At 36.8% G+C, this 23,060-nt stretch overlaps 1 protein-coding gene across 1 annotated transcript in view; it reads left to right on the top strand.

Moving 5' to 3' along the window:
- ASXL3 (additional sex combs like 3, transcriptional regulator) overlaps positions 1-23,060 on the top strand; it is a 163,667-nt gene that overhangs the window by 1,065 nt on the left and 139,542 nt on the right. The window contains exon 2 of the mRNA XM_019473738.1: positions 91-263. Coding sequence (XP_019329283.1) covers positions 91-263 — 173 coding nt within the window. The remainder of the gene's footprint in view (positions 1-90; positions 264-23,060) is intronic.

The raw sequence follows: 23,060 nt of genomic DNA, 5'->3' as shown, positions 1-23,060 counted from the left end.
GCCTCGCACCTCTCTTATTTCTTGAGGGAGCTAAATAAGCCGCGGGGGGGTAAGGCTGCCCGCACACTCTCCGTCTTTCTTTCCGTGCAGGGCATTCATTATTTGAAGATCGCCTTCTGTCCCCCAGGGAAACTCGGAACCCGCTCCGTGCCCCACATCTGCCGGATCGGCGTTTCCCGACTTGCAGTGCTTGCACGGCCCATGCTGTGAAATCATCTCGCTTTCACGTGGTTCCAGTTAAAACTTTGCTGCTGAGGTTGATTGTGCGATGAAAATTTATAACGGTTGACAGTGCTCTACGGTCCAAAATTTGGGAACTACTATCCTGAAGAATAAAGCCAATCCTTGCCTGTTTAATTGTTTCCTATATCGATTATTAGCTACTAACCAACCTGGTCCAGACCCGTCCCCACGGTTGCTGCCAGTCCTGATTATTAAAATCCACTCCTGGAAATTCTTGCACAACGGTATAATGATGTGAAAAGCCATTTCACTCAAGTTTAAGTAGAGACTAGGACTCATAAAGGGCTCAAATGGGACTTAATTAAATCTAGGTTTCCCTCATGAGAAGTATATGCTCAGCCTTCTATAATTCTCCTTTATTTTAAAGGTAGGAGATTAAAATTAAGTTAGAGAAATAGGCACAGGGTGCCTCACTCATATTTACTCCCAGTTGCCCTTTGTTTTCTCTTTCGACACCTTGTACCGTATCAGGAAAAAAAAGTCAGAGATATGTAGGAGACAATCCAAAAATCACTTTCCCCTGCATTCTGTGTCCTTCTCATCACTTCTTTGTATTGTCTTTACGTGCATTCTAGTATGTTCAACTTCAGCCTATATGTTTTTAATGAGAAAAAAAAAAGAGGGGTGATGAAGTGTTTACCTTACCTCACCTTACTTCCTCAATACAATCTTAGTGAAGACAAGATGTAAGTAGTTTTTATTTTAGTAAAACTGGGCCAGGTAAAAGCAATGTGCCTTTGCCGCAAAGGAGGCTAATGGCATCCTGGGCTGCATCAGGAGGAATGTTGCCAGCAGGTCGAGGGAGGTGATCATTCCCTTCTACTCAGCACTGGTGAGGCCACACCTGGAGTACTATGTCCAGTTCTGGGCTCCCCAGTACAAAAAACACATAGGCATACTGGAGAGAGAGCCATGAAGATGATGAAGGGACTGGAGCATCTCTCACCTGAGGAAAGGCTGAGAGAGCTGGAACCGTTCAGCCTGGAGAAGAGAAGGCTCGGGGGGGGATCTCATCAATATGTATAAATACTTGAAGAGAAGGTGCAAAGAGGATGGAGCCAGGCTCTTTTCAGTGGTTCCCAGTGACAGGACCAGCGGCAATGGGCACAAACCATAACACGGGAGGTTCCCTCTGAACATCGGGAAACACTTCTTTACTGTGAGGGTGACCGAGCACTGACACAGGTTGTCCATGGAGCTTGTGGAGTCTCCATCCTTGGAGATATTCAAAAGCTGTTTGAAAACAGTCCTGGGCAAATGGCTCTGGGCTGAGCAGGTTGAACCAGATGACCTCCAGAGGTCCCTTCCAACCTCAACCATTCTGTGATTCTGTGATTCATGCAATGAGGGGAATTAATAGCATTGGCACTCTGTGGAATTCCAAACTACCCTTATCTCTCTAAGGATGTTGCATTGAGACAGATAACTCAAAATAAATACAGAGAACAAAAAAATACCCTTCGGTACGCAAGAAAGCTGTGGGGCAGCAGTTATCAGGAGAATAAATACCACGCTCCTAGATATTTTATAAGCTTTGAAGTCACAATTTTGGCCTTGAGATAATTATCTTTACCAAGACTGAAGAAAGGAGATAGGGAAAGGTGATAGATACTGCATTTTTACTTTTCCAGGCTAAATCCAGGGCTTCAGACCCCCAAGCTGTTGCACATATTTCTCATATTTTGATTTATCACTACTTATTTGGCAATACATAGTTTCTGCCTATGGCTTTTCCAAGGAAAAAGGAAATGACTCTTGAAGCAATAAAAGGAGCTCTTCTGAGTCACAAATGTATGACAAGTTTCACCGTTACTGTGTTTGATCTTGTGGAGTAGTTATTGATCTTGGTAACTATTGTGAAACAAAGAACATGTTGTCTAATCTTTTGATTGCTATCATAAGAGTGCTGTGGTCATCCTTAGTTGCAGATTTCTTAAACAAATTAAGAAAAAAATCATTTAGATAGCCGCCAGCTATCTGATACATTTGAAAAATTTAGGTAGTGTTAGTAAAAACTAGATTTACCCAAAAGTTGAGTGTCTTTGTAGTTAGCTGCATAATTTATTCATAAATGGGAATAAAGCTTCAAGAGTGTATTAATATATTCATTAATCTCATAGAAAGCATTGCCTGGTGCTTCTTTTTTCTTAGAATAGCATGAAGATTATTCTTACAGTTAAACGCTTTAAAAGCTAGGATTTAAAAGTTGCTCAAAAGAAGAAGGACTAAGTACATAATGTTTTACTCATGTATAGGTATATTAAGAAACATTTTTAAGTTTTACAATTATGAAATTATAGGCATATATAAGATGGGCATAAAAACATGGAGATCATCAACTGCTAGTTAGTGTGATACCAACTAAATATTTCCAGTGAACATCTCTCTTCATCTCTCTTACAACCTTTCACCCTCATTACAGACTAATTAGGACCTTAACAGAAGAAGAAAAATCCTGAAGATGTACTATATGTCACTGTTTTGTGAGTCTTTCACAGGTTTATCTTATAATCCAGAGAATGTAAAATGACACAATACAGAATATTGCAAAAAGGCACCATACTCTAAAATATGGATTATTTTACTCGTCTGTAGGCTTATTCCACTGTCCAAAACTGCTAATTTTTTTTTCTTTGCTATTGTCGGTAAAACATATGCTAGATCAATCCATAAAGGAAGGGCAGATGGTCTGCATGGTGTGTGTTGCAGAATAGGAAAATTTGAAAATGTGGGACCAATGGTGCCATTTCTTCCAGCCTACATACACTGCACCTGGGCGTACAGAAGCTGTAAGAAGCCAAGCTCTCAGCCCTGAATGCTGAATTGCGATACTGAAATTCAGGGTCCATTTCTTTAATCTTCCCTTCTGCAACATAAGTGAGAAATTTGTACATGAATGACAAAAAAATTACAAAAGCAAACACAGCATGACGTATCTTCTCCACTAATGGAGATGATGAAAGAACAAATGTTGGAGAGATGTTAAGCCACATCAGAAGAGGTACCAGGCCAGCATCCATAGCAGTATTTCTACACTTAACTGGTAACTAGGAACTTAACCCAATGCTTTCATTTAGAATGAGGTGCCTAACATAATCTACAACTCAAAACCTCAGCACCTGAATTTACACTGAACAACCTCCCTTCTCCTGTGCTACCTTTCTGGGCTGCATCTCAAGAAATGGAATGGAGTTGCCCAGTCTGGTTTGTGTAAGTGGCTGAAACTGCCTTGAACCAAAATGTTGGTAACATAAAACAGCTTTTATGTCCTTCTTTTTTCCTTCCTTTTCATACTTCATCACTAATAAATTGTTAGATGTCCAAGTTGTGTCTTTAATTACATATGTGCGAAGTGTAACTGACTATAGCTTAACACAAATTTTGGCAATGTGTAAGCAGCAAGATAGTCCTACTCACCCTGCAATGCTAATAGGAATATATAAAGCTGACACCACCACCCCAATTGCTTGTTATATGCATTACAAATGTTTCGGCAGATTCAAAGAGAAAATGTCCTTGTTTAGCATTGCACCATTTTCATTAAGTTCTTTTTCAGAACAAAACCAGACCCTGAGGTTGCCTTTTAAAGAGGTTTTACATTTGCAGTCTTTATGTAAAATTTTAGTAATACAGTATTGTCTTATGTGGGAAGATAGAATCTGTGTCCCAGATTCACTTCATGTCTGCTTTCTACAAATCGAGTAGTGCAAAATTAGTTATATTTAGCATAATGAGTTGCCCATTCTGCAACTTTGAGAAACTCCTAGTGTGATGGAGGAAAGTTTAAGTTCTTCGTCTATCATACTTACAGCTCATCGTGTAATACATAGGGTGGGAGAAAATGAAGTGTACTGCAGGATATACTACTGCTGCCCCATCTCCAGTTTTTGCAATTACATTTCAGGGCAAAGTATGAATAACACCACAAAGCAGCTGTATCATTGGAAAGAGCACTTAACAGCAAGACTGTTTTATAAAAGTTTGTGGAAGGGCACAAAAGAGGTTTTTTGAAGGATTTTTTTATTGGATCTTTGTCCTGGTTTCGGCTGGGATAGAGTTAATTTTCTCCATAGTAGCTAGTATGGGGCTGTGTTTTGGATTTGTGCTGGAAACAATGTTGATATGACAGGGATGTTTTCCTTACTGCTGAGCAGTGCTTACACAGAGTCAAGGCTTTTTCTGCTTCTCACCCCACCCCACCAGCGAGCAGGCTGGGGGTGCACAAGAAGCTGGGAGGGGACACAGCCAGGACAGCCCCAACTGACCAAAGGGATATTCCACACCATATGATGTCATGCTCAGCAATAAAAAGCTGGGGGAAGAAGAAGGAAGGGGGGGATGTTTGGAGTGATGGTGTTTTTCTTCCCAAGTAACAGTTACACGTGATGGAGCCCTGCTTTCCTGGGGATGGCTGAACACCTGCCTGCTGATGGGAAGCAGTGAATGAATTCCTTGTTTTGCTTTGCTTGCATGCGCGGCTTTTGCTTTACCTATTAAACTGTCTTTGTCTCAACCCATGAGTTTTCTCACTTTTACTCTTCCCCATCCCACCGGGGGGGAGTGAGTGAGCGGCAGTGTGGTGCTTAGTTGCCAGCTGGGGTTAAACCACGACAATCTTACAGACAATTCTATGAAATGTATTTGTCAATTTTACAATGGTGTGCTGTAATTATTCAAATTACATTAATAACTGAAAAAGACTAGTCAAATGCAATCAAAGCAAGCCACTTTAGATCATTACTGTAGCAATGGAGAAGAGCTTCATATGAAAACTGGAGGGAGAGGATTTTACAGCAAGTTATAAATCTCACATTTTTTATTATGTCTCAAAAATGCTCTATTTAGCCCTGCTTAAGCAGGGGGGTTGGACCAGGTGACCTCCAGAGGTCCCTTCCAACCTCAACTATTCTGTGATTCTGTGTGAAATGCTGAAGTATTTGAGTCAGATTTCGTGAGGCATAGTTTTAATCCCTCATGGGATTGAAAATGTGAATTAGAGCTCGTCAAGGTAAAAAGAAACACTAGATACGCGTTTCTTGCATCTGGGTTGGCTGCTTCATTACTGGGTTACTGAATAGAAGCAGTTTGGTGTATGTGGATGTCTATATGCTTTTCTTTTCTTTCAAGTGCCTGAAAATAAAAATTGTGTTACAGAGCAAACAGTACGTTTAATTTAGCATAAAACTTTTTTTTTTTCCTAGTGTGAAAAGCCACAAATTTGGTTCTTTATGACTCATTCCCACCACTTATATTTTTCACTTTGGCTGAGAAGGCAAATATTCAATTATTCATGCAACTCTCTTTAGAGCAGACTGCAGCTATGACAATGCTGGAAAGCCAAATATTATGCTTAGAAATGGTGTCTTGGCTGCCTAAACTAATACCCTTGCACATGACAGTTATCATGGCCTCTCACAAAACTGTAACATTTCATGTGCTGAAATGCAGGTTCCGTGACCAACAGAAACTTTTTTACAGGGTTAGCTTGTCTAGGTATATAAATGCCACCTCTGTTACATTCTCTAACTGTAACGGGAATTCTGCATGATACTCGTATACCTCTTTCTATCTAACTGATTTTTGTTGATTCCTCTAAGTCTAAAAGAACTGTCACTAAAGGAATAGAGTTTCTCACTTGAGTTGAGTTAGTTTGTATTGAACAACTGATAAAGATCATATCTGGTATCAAAATACGTGGTACAGGGAGACAGACATTGTCTTCCGACCATTATGAGGTGGGAGATGCAAATTCTTGTGACAAGAGTTGTTAATAACTCAGAAGGTGCTGCCGTGAATTCAAATAGAAAAGTTCCCCACTCTGATCAGAGCAGGAAAACAAGATGAGGCATGTGAAGATAATGCACACAAACACATGCTACAGGCATAATATACACAAAGTAATTTAAAATAGACAGTAGCAGCCAAGGCATTAATAATAGATATGGAAACGCATCACTGTGTGGAAGGACATAATACTGTTTGTAAAACTATGGTTGACTTTATATTCATTTAAAGGTAAGTTATGGATCGGAAAATTCTGAACCTAAGACTTAAAAATGACATAAAAATTGATTTTAGGAAAATAAGCAAAAACAAAACATTGATTTAAACCAGCTGAGGACTTGGATCTTTGTTTTTTCCCAAGAAATACATCTGTGTATAAGAATTATTAAAATATGGATCTGTGTTTCTACATAATCCAGAAATATGTACATTAATACATGATTGTCAGCACTCCTAACTAGAAATTACCCATTAGCAAAACCACTACCAGTTGCTATTGCATTGATTCAGTGTCATTACTTCCCTTTTTAAAATTTTTACTTTGCCTTGTTTTTTCCCAAGAAATACATCTGTGTATAAGAATTATTAAAATATGGATCTGTGTTTCTACATAATCCAGAAATATGTACATTAATACATGATTGTCAGCACTCCTAACTAGAAATTACCCATTAGCAAAACCACTACCAGTTGCTATTGCATTGATTCAGTGTCATTACTTCCCTTTTTTAAATTTTTACTTTGCAACAATGTAGTATCATGAATCTTTACTCAAAAAGGCATACAAAGCCCACCAAGGACAAAGACAAACCTTCCACAGGCTTTAGTTGAGACTAATGTGTGAATTAAGGTATACACACCTCCACACATAAAAAGAACACATTCCCTTTAAACAGATTTTTAACCTAGAAAACTTTATTACAATTAATGCAGAAAAACATATGTATTCTTTCCAGTTTTTTTCCCTAAGATCCTTTCCTTACCTAAGCACTCCTATGAGATGATACTGAACCAGGACAGGCTCCTGAATATATCTTAGATTGCCACTCTATTTATACATAATATAATAATAACAGCAGCAGAAAGCAGCAGTGTAAACTTGAGATGCTTTTTCAATATTTTTTTAATAGAATTTACAATAAACTTAACAATGAGAAAAACAGCCAATGTAAATACCTTCTGAAGTGTACTCCTAGCAACAAAATGTGTTTAATAACTTGGAAGCTGTCTAAAAGCTGAAGTCTTGCCAATAATTTCATCTTCTCTCTCACATACGGCAAGCGATAATTTTTTTAATCATTTATTATATAGCTTAAATGAAACTTCAGGAAAATACTTAAAGATGGATAAAAAGAATAATTGTTTTCATAACATTCTTCAGTTTTTTCAGACTGCAACTGATATACCTAAATACACATCTCCCCTGTCTGAACTGTCATTCAAAACTTGTGTCACAGAAGGTCTAAGGTCTTAAAATTGCATAGTTTTGATTGGCTCTCAAGAAGAAAGCAGATTAAACATCTTTCTCATACTTCAGTAAAGATGGATAAAAAGAATAATTGTTTTCATAACATTCTTCAGTTTTTTCAGACTGCAACTGATATACCTAAATACACATCTCCCCTGTCTGAACTGTCATTCAAAACTTGTGTCACAGAAGGTCTAAGGTCTTAAAATTGCATAGTTTTGATTGGCTCTCAAGAAGAAAGCAGATTAAACATCTTTCTCATACTTCAGTGACTTGTGAGAAAGCATTTCTGTTTTCTAACTATCAGCATGTTTCCTAGATAATGCAAAGACTTAAATCATGCGTACTGACAATAGCCCAGGTACTCACAGCAGTGATGCTCTTACGCCCTTAATTATACTTTATAGTTTGAACTCATATTAAAATAGCCCTCATAGGAAAAGTTTGAAGGAATCCAATAACGAAAGAGATTTTTTTCTGAATTTCAGAAATCTCTACAATGAATGTAATGAATTTTTAATCTAGTGAACATTTCATATAAGTCTAAAATGCATGTCATCTGATAACATTTGTTTTAGTTGGAGAAAGTGGCATTCTTATTTTACATCATTATCACCATGGATATTACTGAACAATAAAATTAAGGTTTTCTATTTGCAGTATATTTTCATGGTACAGTATCTGGTGAGAGCACAAAACTAAATAATATATATGTAACACATTTTGAGAAAGCATTCTAAAGGTTTTTGTTACGTTGTGGAGAAACAGCAGCAGAATTTTCTTTGATTTATTTTGACTGTTATGCTCATGAATGCTCACTATCTAAATTGCTCAAAAGTATGTGTAATAAAAGACCAAAAGAGAAAGGAAAAAATGGATTCCCTATTCATATTGGTCTGTGCAAGCACGTAAACTATTACCTTTCTATATTACTTTTAATACTTGCTAAACTTGTTAAATACATTCAGAAGTAAGAACAGATGTTTATTTTAAAGGTGAAAATGAAGCCACGTGAACTTGTCAAGAAAGAGCTTATTGCATTTTAAAGAAATGTTTCATTTATTTACAGTAATTAAAAATGCACTTAGTAGTTTGCACTTAGTAGTTTGGATATACCACTGCTGTAGCTTTTAGTATCCGCATATTTTGAACAGAATTCCTTTTCTGGATAAAAACGTTCCATAGCAACATCCTGCTAGGACCTTTCATTTAAAAAATACTGCAGCAGATACAGATTAAATAAAAGCTGTTATAGATTGAGTAAAATAGAACTAACTGATACAATATTAGGAGTTTTCAGGAAGTGCTAACATTACATGGACTTTTTCAGAAGCGCTGTAGTGGCCTAGCTAGAATTTTAATTCCGTCAAGATTCACTATTTTATCATCTGGATTTTCACCTACTTCATTGGAGCATAAGTGAGAACCCAGAAGCATCCTGAAGATTCAGTCTACAGGAAGCACAGCAGAGTCTTGGGAAGAGGTGCTTGGCTGATGAAGGAGTTACCTGAAATAAAATGTGAAAGTAGATGCAGCTGAAATCTGAAATTTTTATTTCAAATAATATGTAAATTAGAGGGGGGGAAATGTTATTCTAAATCAGAATCTACAAATGCAGTGTTCATATTTCCAGCAACATGGTATTTAAAAATATGTATTGAATTGAAACCTTTTCCTTTATTAAAGTCAATTATTTCCTGTTGATGATGTAGACCTCCTTTGCTTCGACACCAAGCATTTTCAAATGGTATTTTCAAACCCCAAAAATATTCCATTCCAAATTTATCTTTTCATTTCTCTGAATAGCTCTTCTGTAATGACTTCACAGTCTACAAAAACAAAATCTACACAAAGTAATGCTCTGTTGGTTATGTGAGCATTCAGAAAGAAATACATCACCTATCACATCTTCATTTGTGGGTCTCACAATTTATTAGTAATATTTGTTCTGCAGTTTGTTTCTTTAAAAGGCTACTGTTCCCATAATAACACTGTCCCTGGTAATTTTTAGAGCTGTTATATATATGGAAATAATCTAAAACATTCACTGGTACAGGAAGTTTATGTGTTTATATATTTGATGCATGGAGCGCAGATATATTTCTGTACTGCCTATATTTCTGTTACATTTAAATAATGACCATCCTCCCAAATCGGAGAGTCTCTTTTATGGCTTTCTACAAGAAAAAGTTCTGACCCGAGAGAAAAAGAAATATAAACAATTCCTACCACATAAAAATTATGTTAAATAATTACAATAAAATTAGTCAAAATTCCCTATTCTGCCACTCTGGATTTAGTAACAGTTCTACTTACCAAATGGTGTGTAATTATGAAAGTAGTCTACCTCTTATTCTTTTATATATGTTTTCTGTGGGCTGAGTTTTTGATCAACATTCAGAGACTGATTATTCTCTTAATTCTGTGAATAACCAGGTAACTGTGACAAGATACATTTTAGCAATAGTCAAGGTTTTAAAATGTTCTAATATTATTAGGATATTCTTGTTAATCACTGAAAGTAATCCAGTGTTCATTTATGATGAAAGAAAAAGATTAGCACACAAAACCAATTAAAAATGCTAATCTTTATCTGCATCTGATCTGCATTTTTTATGGTACCATTATGAAATAGCAATTTCATAATTAATACTTAATTTTCATGAGGAATTAGTTCAAATAAATTATCAATGGTCTCCTAAAGAAAATTGTCAATTTAAACAAAAGGGAGTCTGTTAATTAAGTTTATTACTCTCAGTAAAGCCAGTAGTGATATTTTAATTATATTTTCAGTTACTCAGTTCAGAGAACATGACAAATCTGTTTCTTTCTAATGAAATTTTTAAAACGAGCTGTTTTCACAAAGTGAATAGCCATGTCACTTCTGATGGAACTCTGCTTTTAGATGATAATGAATCACAACATGCATGTAGGTTTATAAAATGTTACATGTGTTGACAAGCATTAGTTGTGCTTTTTACTTGTTAATCTTGCTGCCCTCGCAAATTCTAATCCTCATGGAACGATAGCCATGAGCTATGTACTACGGAAGCATGAATTTTAACAAGATGTGTAAAATCAACATTCCCAGGTTATATAGTGGGGGCTGGGAAAAATCCTGTCCTCGTGAATTCAATGGCAAAATTCCCACCGATTTTCTTCCCTTGAGTCCAATTCCCCATTTTTAAATTTGCATTAACATCAGGTGAAAGTTCTCTGTGTTGTTCTTTGAAAGATTTTCTCTCTTTCAACATGAATGACACTTTTTTAAGATTAAAACACTTGTAAAATACAATCATAAGAAGAATTATTAAAAACACTAAAGAGGAAATAAGTTTATACTTTTGTGTAGTTCTTTTAACTGAGAAAATTAAAATCTGAGAAAATTATGATAAGTAAGGCTAGATGTTTGTATAAAGTTTGGCTAAGCTATTAAGAATTATTTCCATATATGTACAATGCTGCCTGCCACCCGCTTCCTGAAATAAAGCACTTCATATATGTATCATCTGAATTCTTTAGAGGGTTAAACAGATTTAGATAATGATTCAGCACAAATTATCATTCGTGGTCTCATGGACTAAGAATAAAGGGTAGAATTGCAGAATTCCTTCATTACTAACCAAATGTCTACTGTAAAGGTCTCATGGAGAAAGCGAGCTCCAAACAGCTGTGTTATATTTTTAATGTATTTGTCTGGAACGAATTGTCTGTCTTTAAATATATTCAGTCTGTGCAATATACATGATATACAACAACATTGTCAAGATGTATTGGAGGAGGACAAATCAGAAATGTAGGGAATAGACATATCCCAAATATGGTCATAATTATTCCATAAATTACTAGAAGGCATGTCAACAGCACTATGAATAGTATTGACTTTCATTCCTGAGTTACAAAAATGTAATACATTATCTGAATTATTTATTTGGAAGAAGAACATACCAGTTTCCAAATAAAATGTCAGGGAACTATTTGAAGTATAAATATCATAGGTGCATAAATGCAAACTGTTCTGCATCTCAGCCTTTTTACATTTTTAATCAACCAATTATGGCACACACTGAGACTGTTAAAATATGGAAGAAATATACCATGTGGATTATTGAACTCCGGAAAGCTATTGAAATCTGGCCTTTAGGAAAAAAGGTAAAACCTATAAGAAGGCATGTCAACAGCACTATGAATAGTATTGACTTTCATTCCTGAGTTACAAAAATGTAATACATTATCTGAATTATTTATTTGGAAGAAGAACATACCAGTTTCCAAATAAAATGTCAGGGAACTATTTGAAGTATAAATATCATAGGTGCATAAATGCAAACTGTTCTGCATCTCAGCCTTTTTACATTTTTAATCAACCAATTATGGCACACACTGAGACTGTTAAAATATGGAAGAAATATACCATGTGGATTATTGAACTCCGGAAAGCTATTGAAATCTGGCCTTTAGGAAAAAAGGTCAAAACCTATAAGTTCCAGATGGAATAATACTCTGAAAGCTGAAATCCCCAACTGTAGAAGATAGAACACTGCTGCCAGTGTTCAAAGAATACGGAGAATTTGAATTTTAAAAGAATAACAATCTGGAAAAAATGGAACAATGGCAGCTAAAAGAGTCAATACATCACATTTTATGTGCAATTTTTTTATGCCTCCCTTTTTGATAGCAAAAAATTATTTAATCTGCCGAGTGTCCTCTTACCTTTTCCCTGTCACTGCTGATGAAAAAACCCCACCTCTTTGCACAGTAATAGTGCATATATTTATTTGGGGACAAAGCAAACAGCATGAACAGTGTTGTGTATGTCTCCCTGGAATCACACAAAAATAATGTAGACCTTATTCATTACCTCTAGGCTTTGAAATCAGCTTGTGTGGTCTTAATATTGGAAAGCAGAGGTAGAGGAGTTATGGTAAGGCAAACCATGTTGGGTCCACAGTTTCTGGTAATGAAAGCATGACTAAATCTATGGCTTAATTTCTCTTCAGTATCTCATATTTTAACCAGTAAAGAGTAACTCTTTGAAGAGTAATTTTCTTCAAGTTAAACCTGACCAACTTCACCTGAATTTAAACCTTTTGACTAGATTTAACAATGTTTGGCGTAGTGGTTTTCAGTCACAAAATTGCGACAGCTGAGAACATCTGAGTTTAAGGGGCCGTTTGAAACTGAACAGAGGTATGGCAATTTACCTCACCATTCTCAGAGTCTTGAACTCCTCAGAAAATGGAATTATTAGAAAAGAAAAAATCCAGCCATACAATTAATATTTCTTATTTAAAAATAAAGAGAGGAAGAGAATTCTCCCTAGAAAGGATATACAGCCACTAGTACAATAATTTATTCTTATGTTTGCATCTGTGCTGAGAACTCCTTTGTACAGAATTGCCAAATTCAGTCAGTTTTGCAGTCTGATAAAATTATTGCTGGTTCATATCTTTGTGATGTTCCAGTTGTGCAAAATATCCAAAAAGCTGCTGTCTTTGGCCAGCTGACAATTTTCTCCCCCTCAGTCTGACAGAGTGGACTATTCACATGCCACATTTCAACATTCGGCTTTCCCTAGATACCTATATGGAAAAAAAGGTGAGGTCATAATTTTACACTGGGAAAATTGTATTTTTCAAATATCATACAACTGCCATTTACCTTAATATATATTCAAATATATATAAATTCTTTCATATGGTAGCCTGAGAGACCAAGCCAAGATCAGGTTTCCGCTTTATTTCATGATGTATACATACCAAGAGATTTTCAGTCTCTGTTCTGACAAGCTTTCAATTTGAATAAGCAAGGAACACAAATGGAGGAAGAAATGAAATATTAATATCTCTAGTTAGAGATGGAGAACTGTGCTAGAGAAAAAGCAACTGACTTCCAGGGATTCAAAGAGGGAGCCGAGCCAGGATCTGAGTGTACAATTTCTGCGATAGTGCAGCATCTCGATTTAAACATTATCCTTCTTCTATGCCTCATGGGATTTCACATATGATTTCTTTTGAAACCAAATCTGGTTTGCAATCCTGACTACAGCGACCACAGTTTTTCTTGTTCAGACCAGAATAACCATCCTCCATTTATTTTGGAACTTGAAACTCTTGTTCCAGTCTCTTCCCCGCAGAGGAAATGCCAAAAGAAAAAAATGCTTTAATAACGTATGGATAACCACAAGAGTAAAGCTAGAGTAATTTTAAGTGAAACTTGATCTTATGAAAGAAAATCTGGATATTCTAGCTAGCTTATTCACTCTTTTTAAAGTATAACTACAACATTAAAGTAAGTAAATAAGACAATACCTTCCTATTTTTCAGAAGTAGAGATGGAGTATTAGGCACCTTGTTAAATTCTTTGATTACAAGTAAACCGTTTTCTTTCAGTACATCACTAAATGCAACCAGAAGCCCCATCATACTCTGCTTATTACCTTTAAGGTAGAGTTTTAGGTGCCTTGCCTGGCTGCTCACAGAAGGCATGCACAGAAGCAGTGGGGTAGCGAGCACGCATGGAATGGGCAGCACAACAGGCAGGCTTCACGGGACTTTATGCATCTCCAGGCAAGGAAAATCTTGGGGAAAAGCTTTGGGGTTTGTGATTTTGGATTAAGGCATTTCTGCCTGAGTCTAATCCAGGCATCTTAGCCTCTTTTTGGCCTGTAAGCACGAGAAATATTTTTTACCATCACCTCATGGATGCATGAAATGAATCCTCCATATATAAGTGTTTACAGAACTGGTCTTCAAAAGAGTTAATTAGAGGAAAAGCGTTGTGTACTTCTTAGTAACCTTAGACTACTCCTGATTTGGAAAACTAAAAATTAACAATTTTTCTTTGAAATTGCAAGGACACATTTAATTATAGGCTGAATGGACCTGGGACTGGATGCAGCTGCAGTATACATGGTTGGGCCGCTGAGTACCAGTCAGCTGAAAAATAGCAGTAATCTCTGTCAGGTGGTAGATTAAAAACACATCTTTGTATTTTTGCTATAGGATTCTATTGCATAATAGCTAACGTATACTGCCATGCAGCATGCCATGTAAATGATGTATAGGTTGTGAGCTGGCCCCTTGCTCAATGGCAAATTTCCATCTAGGAATTTAGCCAGCATATATAGTGTTTTGTTTAAGGAAGTTTTACAGTATGCCTTTTGCTGCTGAGCTGTAACACTCCAATTTATCTACCTGAAATATCATTATATCTGGATTGGTATAAGTGATGTTTTCATTCCCACAGTGTTTATTAATATAGAACATTGTCGTATGCTCTGAAAAACTGCTTATAATGCACTCCTTGTACCAGTTACCTTGTTTTTTTATAAATAACCAATTTAGATCTTTTAAATCAAATTAAGAAAGGCAATTTCTCCTTTTTATATAAAAAGTCTTATTTTTGCTTACTTCTCCCACGTGTATGTAAATGGCTGACCTTCATAAAGGCAGGGTGGATGCTGCGCATGCAGCATATTAGTCTTTTGCAACCATTTCAGTAATTATGAATAACTATTTTCTTTCCTTTTTCATAAATTCTAGCAGGATGAATGCAGAAAATTGTAAGATTATTTTAATCATCTCTTAAATGCAAATTGAGTAGGCCAACCTAGTCAGCTATAAAAGCAGTTGATCAGAAGTGATATTCTCCCATTAATAATGTGTTAGATTCTTTCATTTCCCAAAAAAACTTCCTTGCAGGTTTTCCCCCTTATAATTGTTGAGTATAACCTAAAAGCCAGCTATTTGAAGTGATTGATCTAAAAAGCTCACAGTCCACAAACCTTTATTACAAATTGCACGCTTACTTATAATCTGCCTTGTAACCTTTACTTCCTGTCCCTGCCCTAACCTCAGGCTCTAAAAAGAGGAGTCATCTGCCATGCAAATCCTTAAACTTTCCAAATTAGCCTTCCAGTAACTTGTCATAATTTGGTGAAAGTGTTTCCAATCCATAAACTTCACAATGGCCATATAAAACCCGGTGTAGTTATGTAGGTAACTTGCAGTACTGACAGTGAACATCCATAGGTGCTAATTCTTCTAGGAGAACATACAAAATCATCTGAGTGTGTGTTTAATTAATTTTTAAATGGTTATTTAAAATTAACTTTCTTAAGCCAGGATTAACTTTATAAACTCACATTTTTAAAAGGATGCTTTTAAAAAATATCTGGAGATTAAAGAATTCAAAAATTAATTTCTGTAAGTTTTCCCTATATCTTACTACAAAATCTGTTAGGCATACTAGAAAAGTGCACACTCACTTTTGATTTTTTAATAACTTACAAAGAAACAGCAGATCCAGACATCACAGGTATGTGTCTCCTCCATGTGCCCTCAGCAATCCAGCCAAATAGTTTCCAGTACACTTATTACCTGCTGCCATGCTGGAAGCCTGGTTCTACTAATGTTTAAACATTTCCTTAACACAACTAGTCTCATGAACTTCAGTGGGCTACTCACATATTTTAAATTGAAAAAGGTATAGATCTGGGAGTAGCAAGAACTTTAGACTTCATCTTGCTTTAAAATTTGAAATATCATTGGGCTAATACATGCCAACTAAACTGTGATGTGTCATATGCTCAGTATTGAGATTATATTTTAATTTGGTTTTGTAGCCTATAATGAGCATGATGAACTGTATATACAAACAGAAATGAAAGCTTTACTTCTTAGCTATAGTGGGAGATTCTTTCTTACAAAAGGTAAAAGGTGGTATCAAATATTAATTTTCTTTATTTCTTAAAGGTCTGAGTATAAGTGATCTGTGGTTGCATGGCTGGAGTATAGGAAATGGATGGCTCACAGGAATAGAATTGTCCTAGTGTGGGCATAAGTTTATCTGAGATATATAGCAGAGGGTAGCTGAGGACAAAAACAGATGAACGGTCGAAGAAATCAAGCAGCAAATACTCTGACATTAAAATTTTTAACCTCATTGTTATGACTAGTATGTTTTTAAGACTCTCGGTTTCTTGCGTGATATTCATAGAATTTTTAAACTTGTTATTTATCACTTTAAAAAGAGTATATAAGTCAAATGTGCATAATTTTAACTTAAAAATATATATATAGTTGTTGTTGTGATGCCTACAGACCAATGTTTGATGTGGTTACCACACTACAATCACACTCTCAAAGATCAGTCCCTGCCCCAGATTACAACACATACATCTTTACTGATAATAAGAGAATATTGTCATTTTAATAACGATTTTATTTGGTCTTTATTTGGCTTTTATAATTTTTAGATTTAAATAGCTAATATAAGTCATTATGTAAAATGGCACTGGTGCTGCAAGTATTGGCGTGAACGGGGTCTCTTGCAGAGCCAGGGCCTTAATCAGCAGAGTTGCTCCAAGCACGCGTAGATTCCTCTGCTGACTTCAGGAGAGAAGATGGTTATTGTTCCTGCAGAGTCAGCACAGCTCAAATAGAGAAATGTAATATAATACACCTAAACCAGAGTTGTTTATTGACCTGTGCCGAAGTATCATACGTTGTGTGATACAACTGATGGTTGTTGCCATAGCCATAAAGGAGCAGCAAAGGAGAAAAACCACCACCACATCTGCAGCAAGAGCCTAGACTAAACACACAAAGAGATTCCCCAGACTGAATTTGCTTTTTCGCATCAATGCATCTGAGAAATGCCCTCTGCTGTTTACCACCAATACAGCATTGACAGTATTCTCCTTTTTAAGAAGTCTGCGGTGTTAATAAACTAACATTTTATCTCTGTGCTATTTTTTTGTTATTGTCTAAAAGTTTCTGATGCGTGCAGATAGTTATCTGCAGCTAGCAGAAGGCTGACCAGACTATCTTGTTCATTTGTCTTGTAATCCAGAGAAGGTAAGGGAAAGCAATCTATTATGTGCAAACAATTCAAAATATTTCTAAGTTGCCCTTGGCAAGCAGGTGCAAGCAGGTGTGTACTTATCCCAAAGATAGTTTATATGTATGTAATCCTTTTCCCTCAACGAGCGTGAGAGACAACATAAACTCTGACTCCCCTTTTCAGAGGATTCCAGGGTTTTGCACTTACAAAGCCAAATTTGAATTGCAGATCTGTAGTACAACAATGATCTTTATTACTTTTCATGCTGTTGGACTGTGTGTTTTGTATCTGATTGTGCTACTAAGGCAGGTTTAGAGATCCTCAACCTAGCTACATTTAACCCAGTGTGTGTAGCTCTCCAGGCATTAGTTTAGGAAATGATTTATGTGATTACATGGTATGTTACTCCTTAAATTTGTAATTAGTCCATTGAGAAGGTCTTCCAAGCTTTTTTTTCCAGGTTAGCTGTGAAGTCTCTTTCAAAATTCTCCTTAACATTCTAGTTCTTCATCAGCTTTAAGGTAACTTGATGATGACCTTTTATACATATTCCCAGAAAAAACTGCACATTGTAAGAAGTTAAATGGTACTAATTCTTACAGCTTTCGTTCCTGGCTGAAAACAGACAAGAAAGTGATTATAGCAGCAGATGTCACACAACATAAATGCTCTGTTTGGTCATTTTAAGATGTCGTCTATCACAGAAAGATAGCTAGGTAGCTACAGTAACTGCCCAAAGGGGCTGTGATGTCAGTCATTCACGGAGAAAAAAACGTAAGTGGTAGGCTCTAATGGTACTGCATGAGTCACTTGTCTTAATTTTGGTAAGTGATTTTAGTATTAAGCTTCAGTCCTTCGTATTGAGTTCTGGCCACCAGTACTTGTTCTGTAATTGTTGGTTTGTTGTGACAACTTGAGACTTACCATGAGCGTGATGTATAAATTTTGCTTATAATTTCTCTGGGACACCTTCATAATTCCTTAAAATTCCATATAACTTGAGGTGATATTTCATTACATATCTATCTTGTGGGTGAAGTTCATTCTGTAGGCTGAAACATAGTATTAGAATAGCACCCATGCATTTGGAATTCCTGAATCACCTTCTAGACAGGAAGATATGTAATTTCTGTTAAATCAGACACTACAAGGAAACAGCTTTACATTTTTCTCCTGTAATTGCAACAAACATATTTATAATCCATGCATCAACTTCCATATAATCAACTAGATAAGCATCTAAATAAGAGCAGATGAGATAACGTATCAGCTGCTGCGGTTTTGATTTGACTAAACTGTGTCATATAAAAATGAAAGTAATTTTGCTAGCCATCTGCAGACAGTTCCCTGCTCCTCTGAGTCTTTCTGTCGTTAACAGAACTGCCAGGAGGTATGATCTGTATGCAGTCGGAGGGTAATGCCTCAGAGGCAGGTTCCCTACTCTTCTGTAGTATATGCACAAAGAAATGTTTTCTTTCCAACACTTTTATGGTATCTTGTAAACTGTTCATGGTTCAATCACAATGATCTTCTCATAGAAATTGTCCCCATGGATTTGGGGAAAAGGGGCTCCATATTCATAGTATGAAAAAGCGATGGCCAGCATGGCCGAGAGAAGTGCTGCCTGGAGATAGTTTGACTGAAAGGTGACTGCTTGGTAAGCTCTCCACGCTGGGGGTACCACTGCTCATCTGTCGGGAGGGCAAAGTGGACCTCAGCTTAGCTGCAATCAGGTTTATTAGTTCAGCCGCAATGCCATAAAAAAGACCTGAGTGTTTATCTGGCTGCCGGAGGGCAAGGAGGGAGTAAAGGAAATAGCCCTTCATTTATAGTATTTGGCCATTCCTGGTCTGAGACAAAAGTAATGACAATTGTGGTGAACAATGAGCCAACAGTATAAACCCTGGCTATTCATGGTCAAAGCTTTCATTGTTTGAAAACTTGCTATGGTGAGATACGTCTCGGGTAAATTTTAGATTTTACAATGTACTGTTCTTAATAGTTCTGCAAGCATTGCACAGTTAGGAATAGACAATGTACACCTTGATTTGAGACCTGAAAAATATGGTTGTAATTCTTTTTTGTTTTTTTCTGGGAAGGGTGAGCTCTTCTACATGTGTTACAACCTTTTCCAATCCCAATGGAGAGATGACGTGCTCAAGAAAAGACTGCTCTCTGCATCTGATTTAGTATTTAGCAAAACTCAGCTTCAGCCCTCCTGTATTGACATGTGGAAGTAGAGCCTGTAGGGTTTTTTTCGTCAGCTTCAGGAGTCTTTCCAAATACAGTAACATCATCCAGATAATACTAGATTCCAGGCTTGTTATTAAGAATTATTAACATATTTGAAAAGCTCTCGATGTTGATTCAGGTCCATATGGCATATGATTAAAAGAGAAAAGTTCCATTAAGTGTAATAAATGCGGTGAAACTCAAGCAGTCTGGATACTTGGCAATATGCATTCTTTAAATCAAGAGTAGAAAACATACTCTGCAACTATGACGTCAGTATCTGTGAATGGTTAACTGTCAATCACAATGGCTTTGTCTGGCTTCCCTAAGTCCACACAAAAACAAGTATTCCGGTTTGCTTTTTGACACCACTGTGCTGAAACTAATTCAGAAAATGCAGTGTCTCCATTAGTATAATTCTGGGCTATTTTTTTTAATTATCTTGTAACTCAGCATCTCTCATTCAATTGTAGAGAATATAATTTCCATTGTAAAAGTGGCACATTAGATTGAATTGTCGTGCTGTGAATAAATCCTTCTGCACACATATAGCATTTCCATCTAACAGCTGATACCATTTCTTTTGTAAGAGCTGAAACTGGAATTTGCATTGCAGCAGCATTTCATTGTATTGAAGCAATGCATATATATATATGTACACACTTGCATATGTAGTGCAGTTCACAGATTCCTGCTTAACAGGAATATTACTGTACACAATAAAAAATTCAGCAGTACGTATCAAAAGTCATTTTTCTATGCAGGAAACAAGAAGAACAATGATGTTCTTCAGGTAGCTCACTAGATAATGTCAAGTGTCAAACTTCTATAGCATTGCAGGTAAATGCATTCACTGAGTACTGAAGCTCAGAAGCCAGTGTCCAACGTTATTTTAGTAGCATATGACCATTCTTCTGATGCAAGGAAAAGTAACTGGACACAAATGCATCCATAATAAATAACTGCTTCCATCCATGGTCAAAACAGTAACATCTGGCACTGTAACATCACATAAATATTGCTTAGGTAGAAATTCATGATATATTTTAATGTAACATCTTTCTGCAGTATTTGCAGGTTATCCAATCTGGTTTACGATGTGCTGTAGAGACAGCGGTAGTATATTTACACACACACACACATATATATGCACACACGTATACGTGTTACGTATGCTGAGATTTTAGCCATAGTTCCAGTGGCTGCAGTTTGAATGCAGTTCACCATTTCTCAATTTTCCTATTGCCAATTCAGTTAGGGAAGCAACGGTTATGATCTCTTGTAGTGTCAGGTCCAATTTATGCAGTAAATACTATCTATAATCAATAGGAAATGCTTTCTTCCCTAAGCTGAACTTGACCTTTTTCTGCTGTGCTTCTAGACTGACATATAATTTTAACTCCCTTGAAGCAGCAGTGTATTGTTCTGTTGAGTCACTTGGTTTCTGTGTATGCTGGCAATCTTTATTTGATCCAGCTACAACATTTATTGCAGGAAAAAAATACATTTCATTTCAGGAGCACAGGTTCATTTTTTTTTTATATCACGAAAGCATAGAGAATGCACACCGGCTCTCTGCTCTGATAGAGCAAACAGCATAAGTGGTTTTCTTTCATCAGCAAAGTCAGTGCCATTAACTGTAAGTGTATGATTTCCAACCATTTGCATGTGAACACCAGAAGGAACTTAGGAGCACCTGGACTTTGTAGGAATGATGCAAATGAATTGAATGACAGCACAGACACTCATCTCATTTCTTCACCGGCTGAATAGAAATTATATAATACTGAAAAGATTATTCCAGGTGTCCATAGAAATACCAAATGAAAGTCTGATCCTGACTGCAACAGGCAATAGTAGAAACCAACCAAACCAACCAAAAAAATCCACAAAGTCAGATTAGCTTCAGAGGTTCCCTGAATTTCTTTTAGCTGACAAATGTCCTCCTCTGTCCAACACCAACCCTGCAACACCAGAGCTTTCCCGAGTAACGGAAGTTCAGTTCGTGTTATGTACATGAAGCAACTGGATCAACAACTGGATCATCATCTTCCTGTGAACAGATGGGAAACTAATGCAGAACATTTCTTTCAGTCTTAAAACAGCCACTTGTGATGGGAGTGAGCGATAAACCTGCTTATGCTTTTTTGTTTTGTTGTAGTTTCAATACTGAAAACAATGAGGGTATTTTCAAAGGCAGTTTTAATGAGGTAATTACTACAGATTTAGGCTTTTAGCATGGGGGATGAGATGTGAATGAAGCCTATATGGTGTAGGAATAGAAAGTTACTAAAGGCGAGGAAATGCAAAAGGAAGAAAAAGGAAGTAGGACAGAGACATAAAAGGCAGAAAGCAAAGTCAAAGAAGCAAAACATAGACAAAGAAGTGATACTAATAGCAAGCATTTCCTTTCTAAATGTTACTAAGGTGACAAAGAAGGTATTCAGTAAATAACAAAGGAATATGTAGCTGTTTCGACAACCGGATGATTGTAAAAATTTTTACACAACCTAACTCTGTTGAACCTGAAACATTCCAGCTGCAACAACATTTTTCTCAAGAACATTTCTGAGGCATACTCAAATCCTCTGATCAATACTATACAGTCTGGAATGAAAACTAAATTTAGAAGCAGCTGTTTTAATAGAATTTTGTTTTGTTAATGTTTTTATTTTCATTTAACTGGGAATGAATTCTGAAATCTGGAAAGGTGTCATGGTGGAGAACTATCTTCCATGTATCATTTCCAATAAATATAATTTCCTATTAGAACATGAAGATGAAGAGGTGTTTGCAGCTGCAGCCAGAACCCCGTACACCATCTGAACGCTCTTTGAGAGTGTTTTGGGAATGCTATCAGGTCGCCACTTCTTCTTCCTTCAGGGCTGCCCCCGGTCCTTTTCTAAATAAAACAGCCTGAGCATTGTGGTAGCTGGGAGTGTTTTTTTTTTTCCCCAGCGAAGTGTCCATTTGTGGGAAAATAAGGTTTAATGTTACCAAAGGCAAGGCAGCAAGGCGAACAGGGGTGCTGCTGGGAGAGGGACGAAGGCGGGAGCAGGGACAGTATACAGATGGATACACAAAAGCCTGAATAATGTCTAACTCATTTCAGTGTGAACAACAACTGCCAAATATATTTCAGTAGTATCCCAAATATACTTTACTATTTGGGGGAGGTGAGGAAACAGGGGAGAAAACCCACATCACAGTATCCTGCAACTCAGGAAGGTGGGCCAAGTCCTCTGCTTCGCATTTCACGGGTATCTTAATCCTAGGGCATCCAATAAAACAAACCATCCTTCAGCAGTTTTACGAGCGCGGCACATCAACTCCTTTGTTTACACTGGAACAAGATGTCCTTTCCTGTTCCGACAAGGAAAGGAGTTAGAACGCTACCGCGGGATCCCGCGGAGCCGGCACCTCTGTGGCCGGGGTTTGGTTTGTCAGATTTCGCCACGCGGGTCGAAGCGAAGCGAGGAGGGCACGG

The sequence above is a fragment of the Aptenodytes forsteri genome, unplaced genomic scaffold (assembly GCF_000699145.1).
Source record: "Aptenodytes forsteri isolate BGI_AS27 unplaced genomic scaffold, ASM69914v1 Scaffold23, whole genome shotgun sequence".
NCBI lineage: Eukaryota > Metazoa > Chordata > Aves > Sphenisciformes > Spheniscidae > Aptenodytes > Aptenodytes forsteri.
Note: the sequence above shows the minus strand (reverse complement) of the source record. Positions and strands in the feature narration are given on the sequence as shown.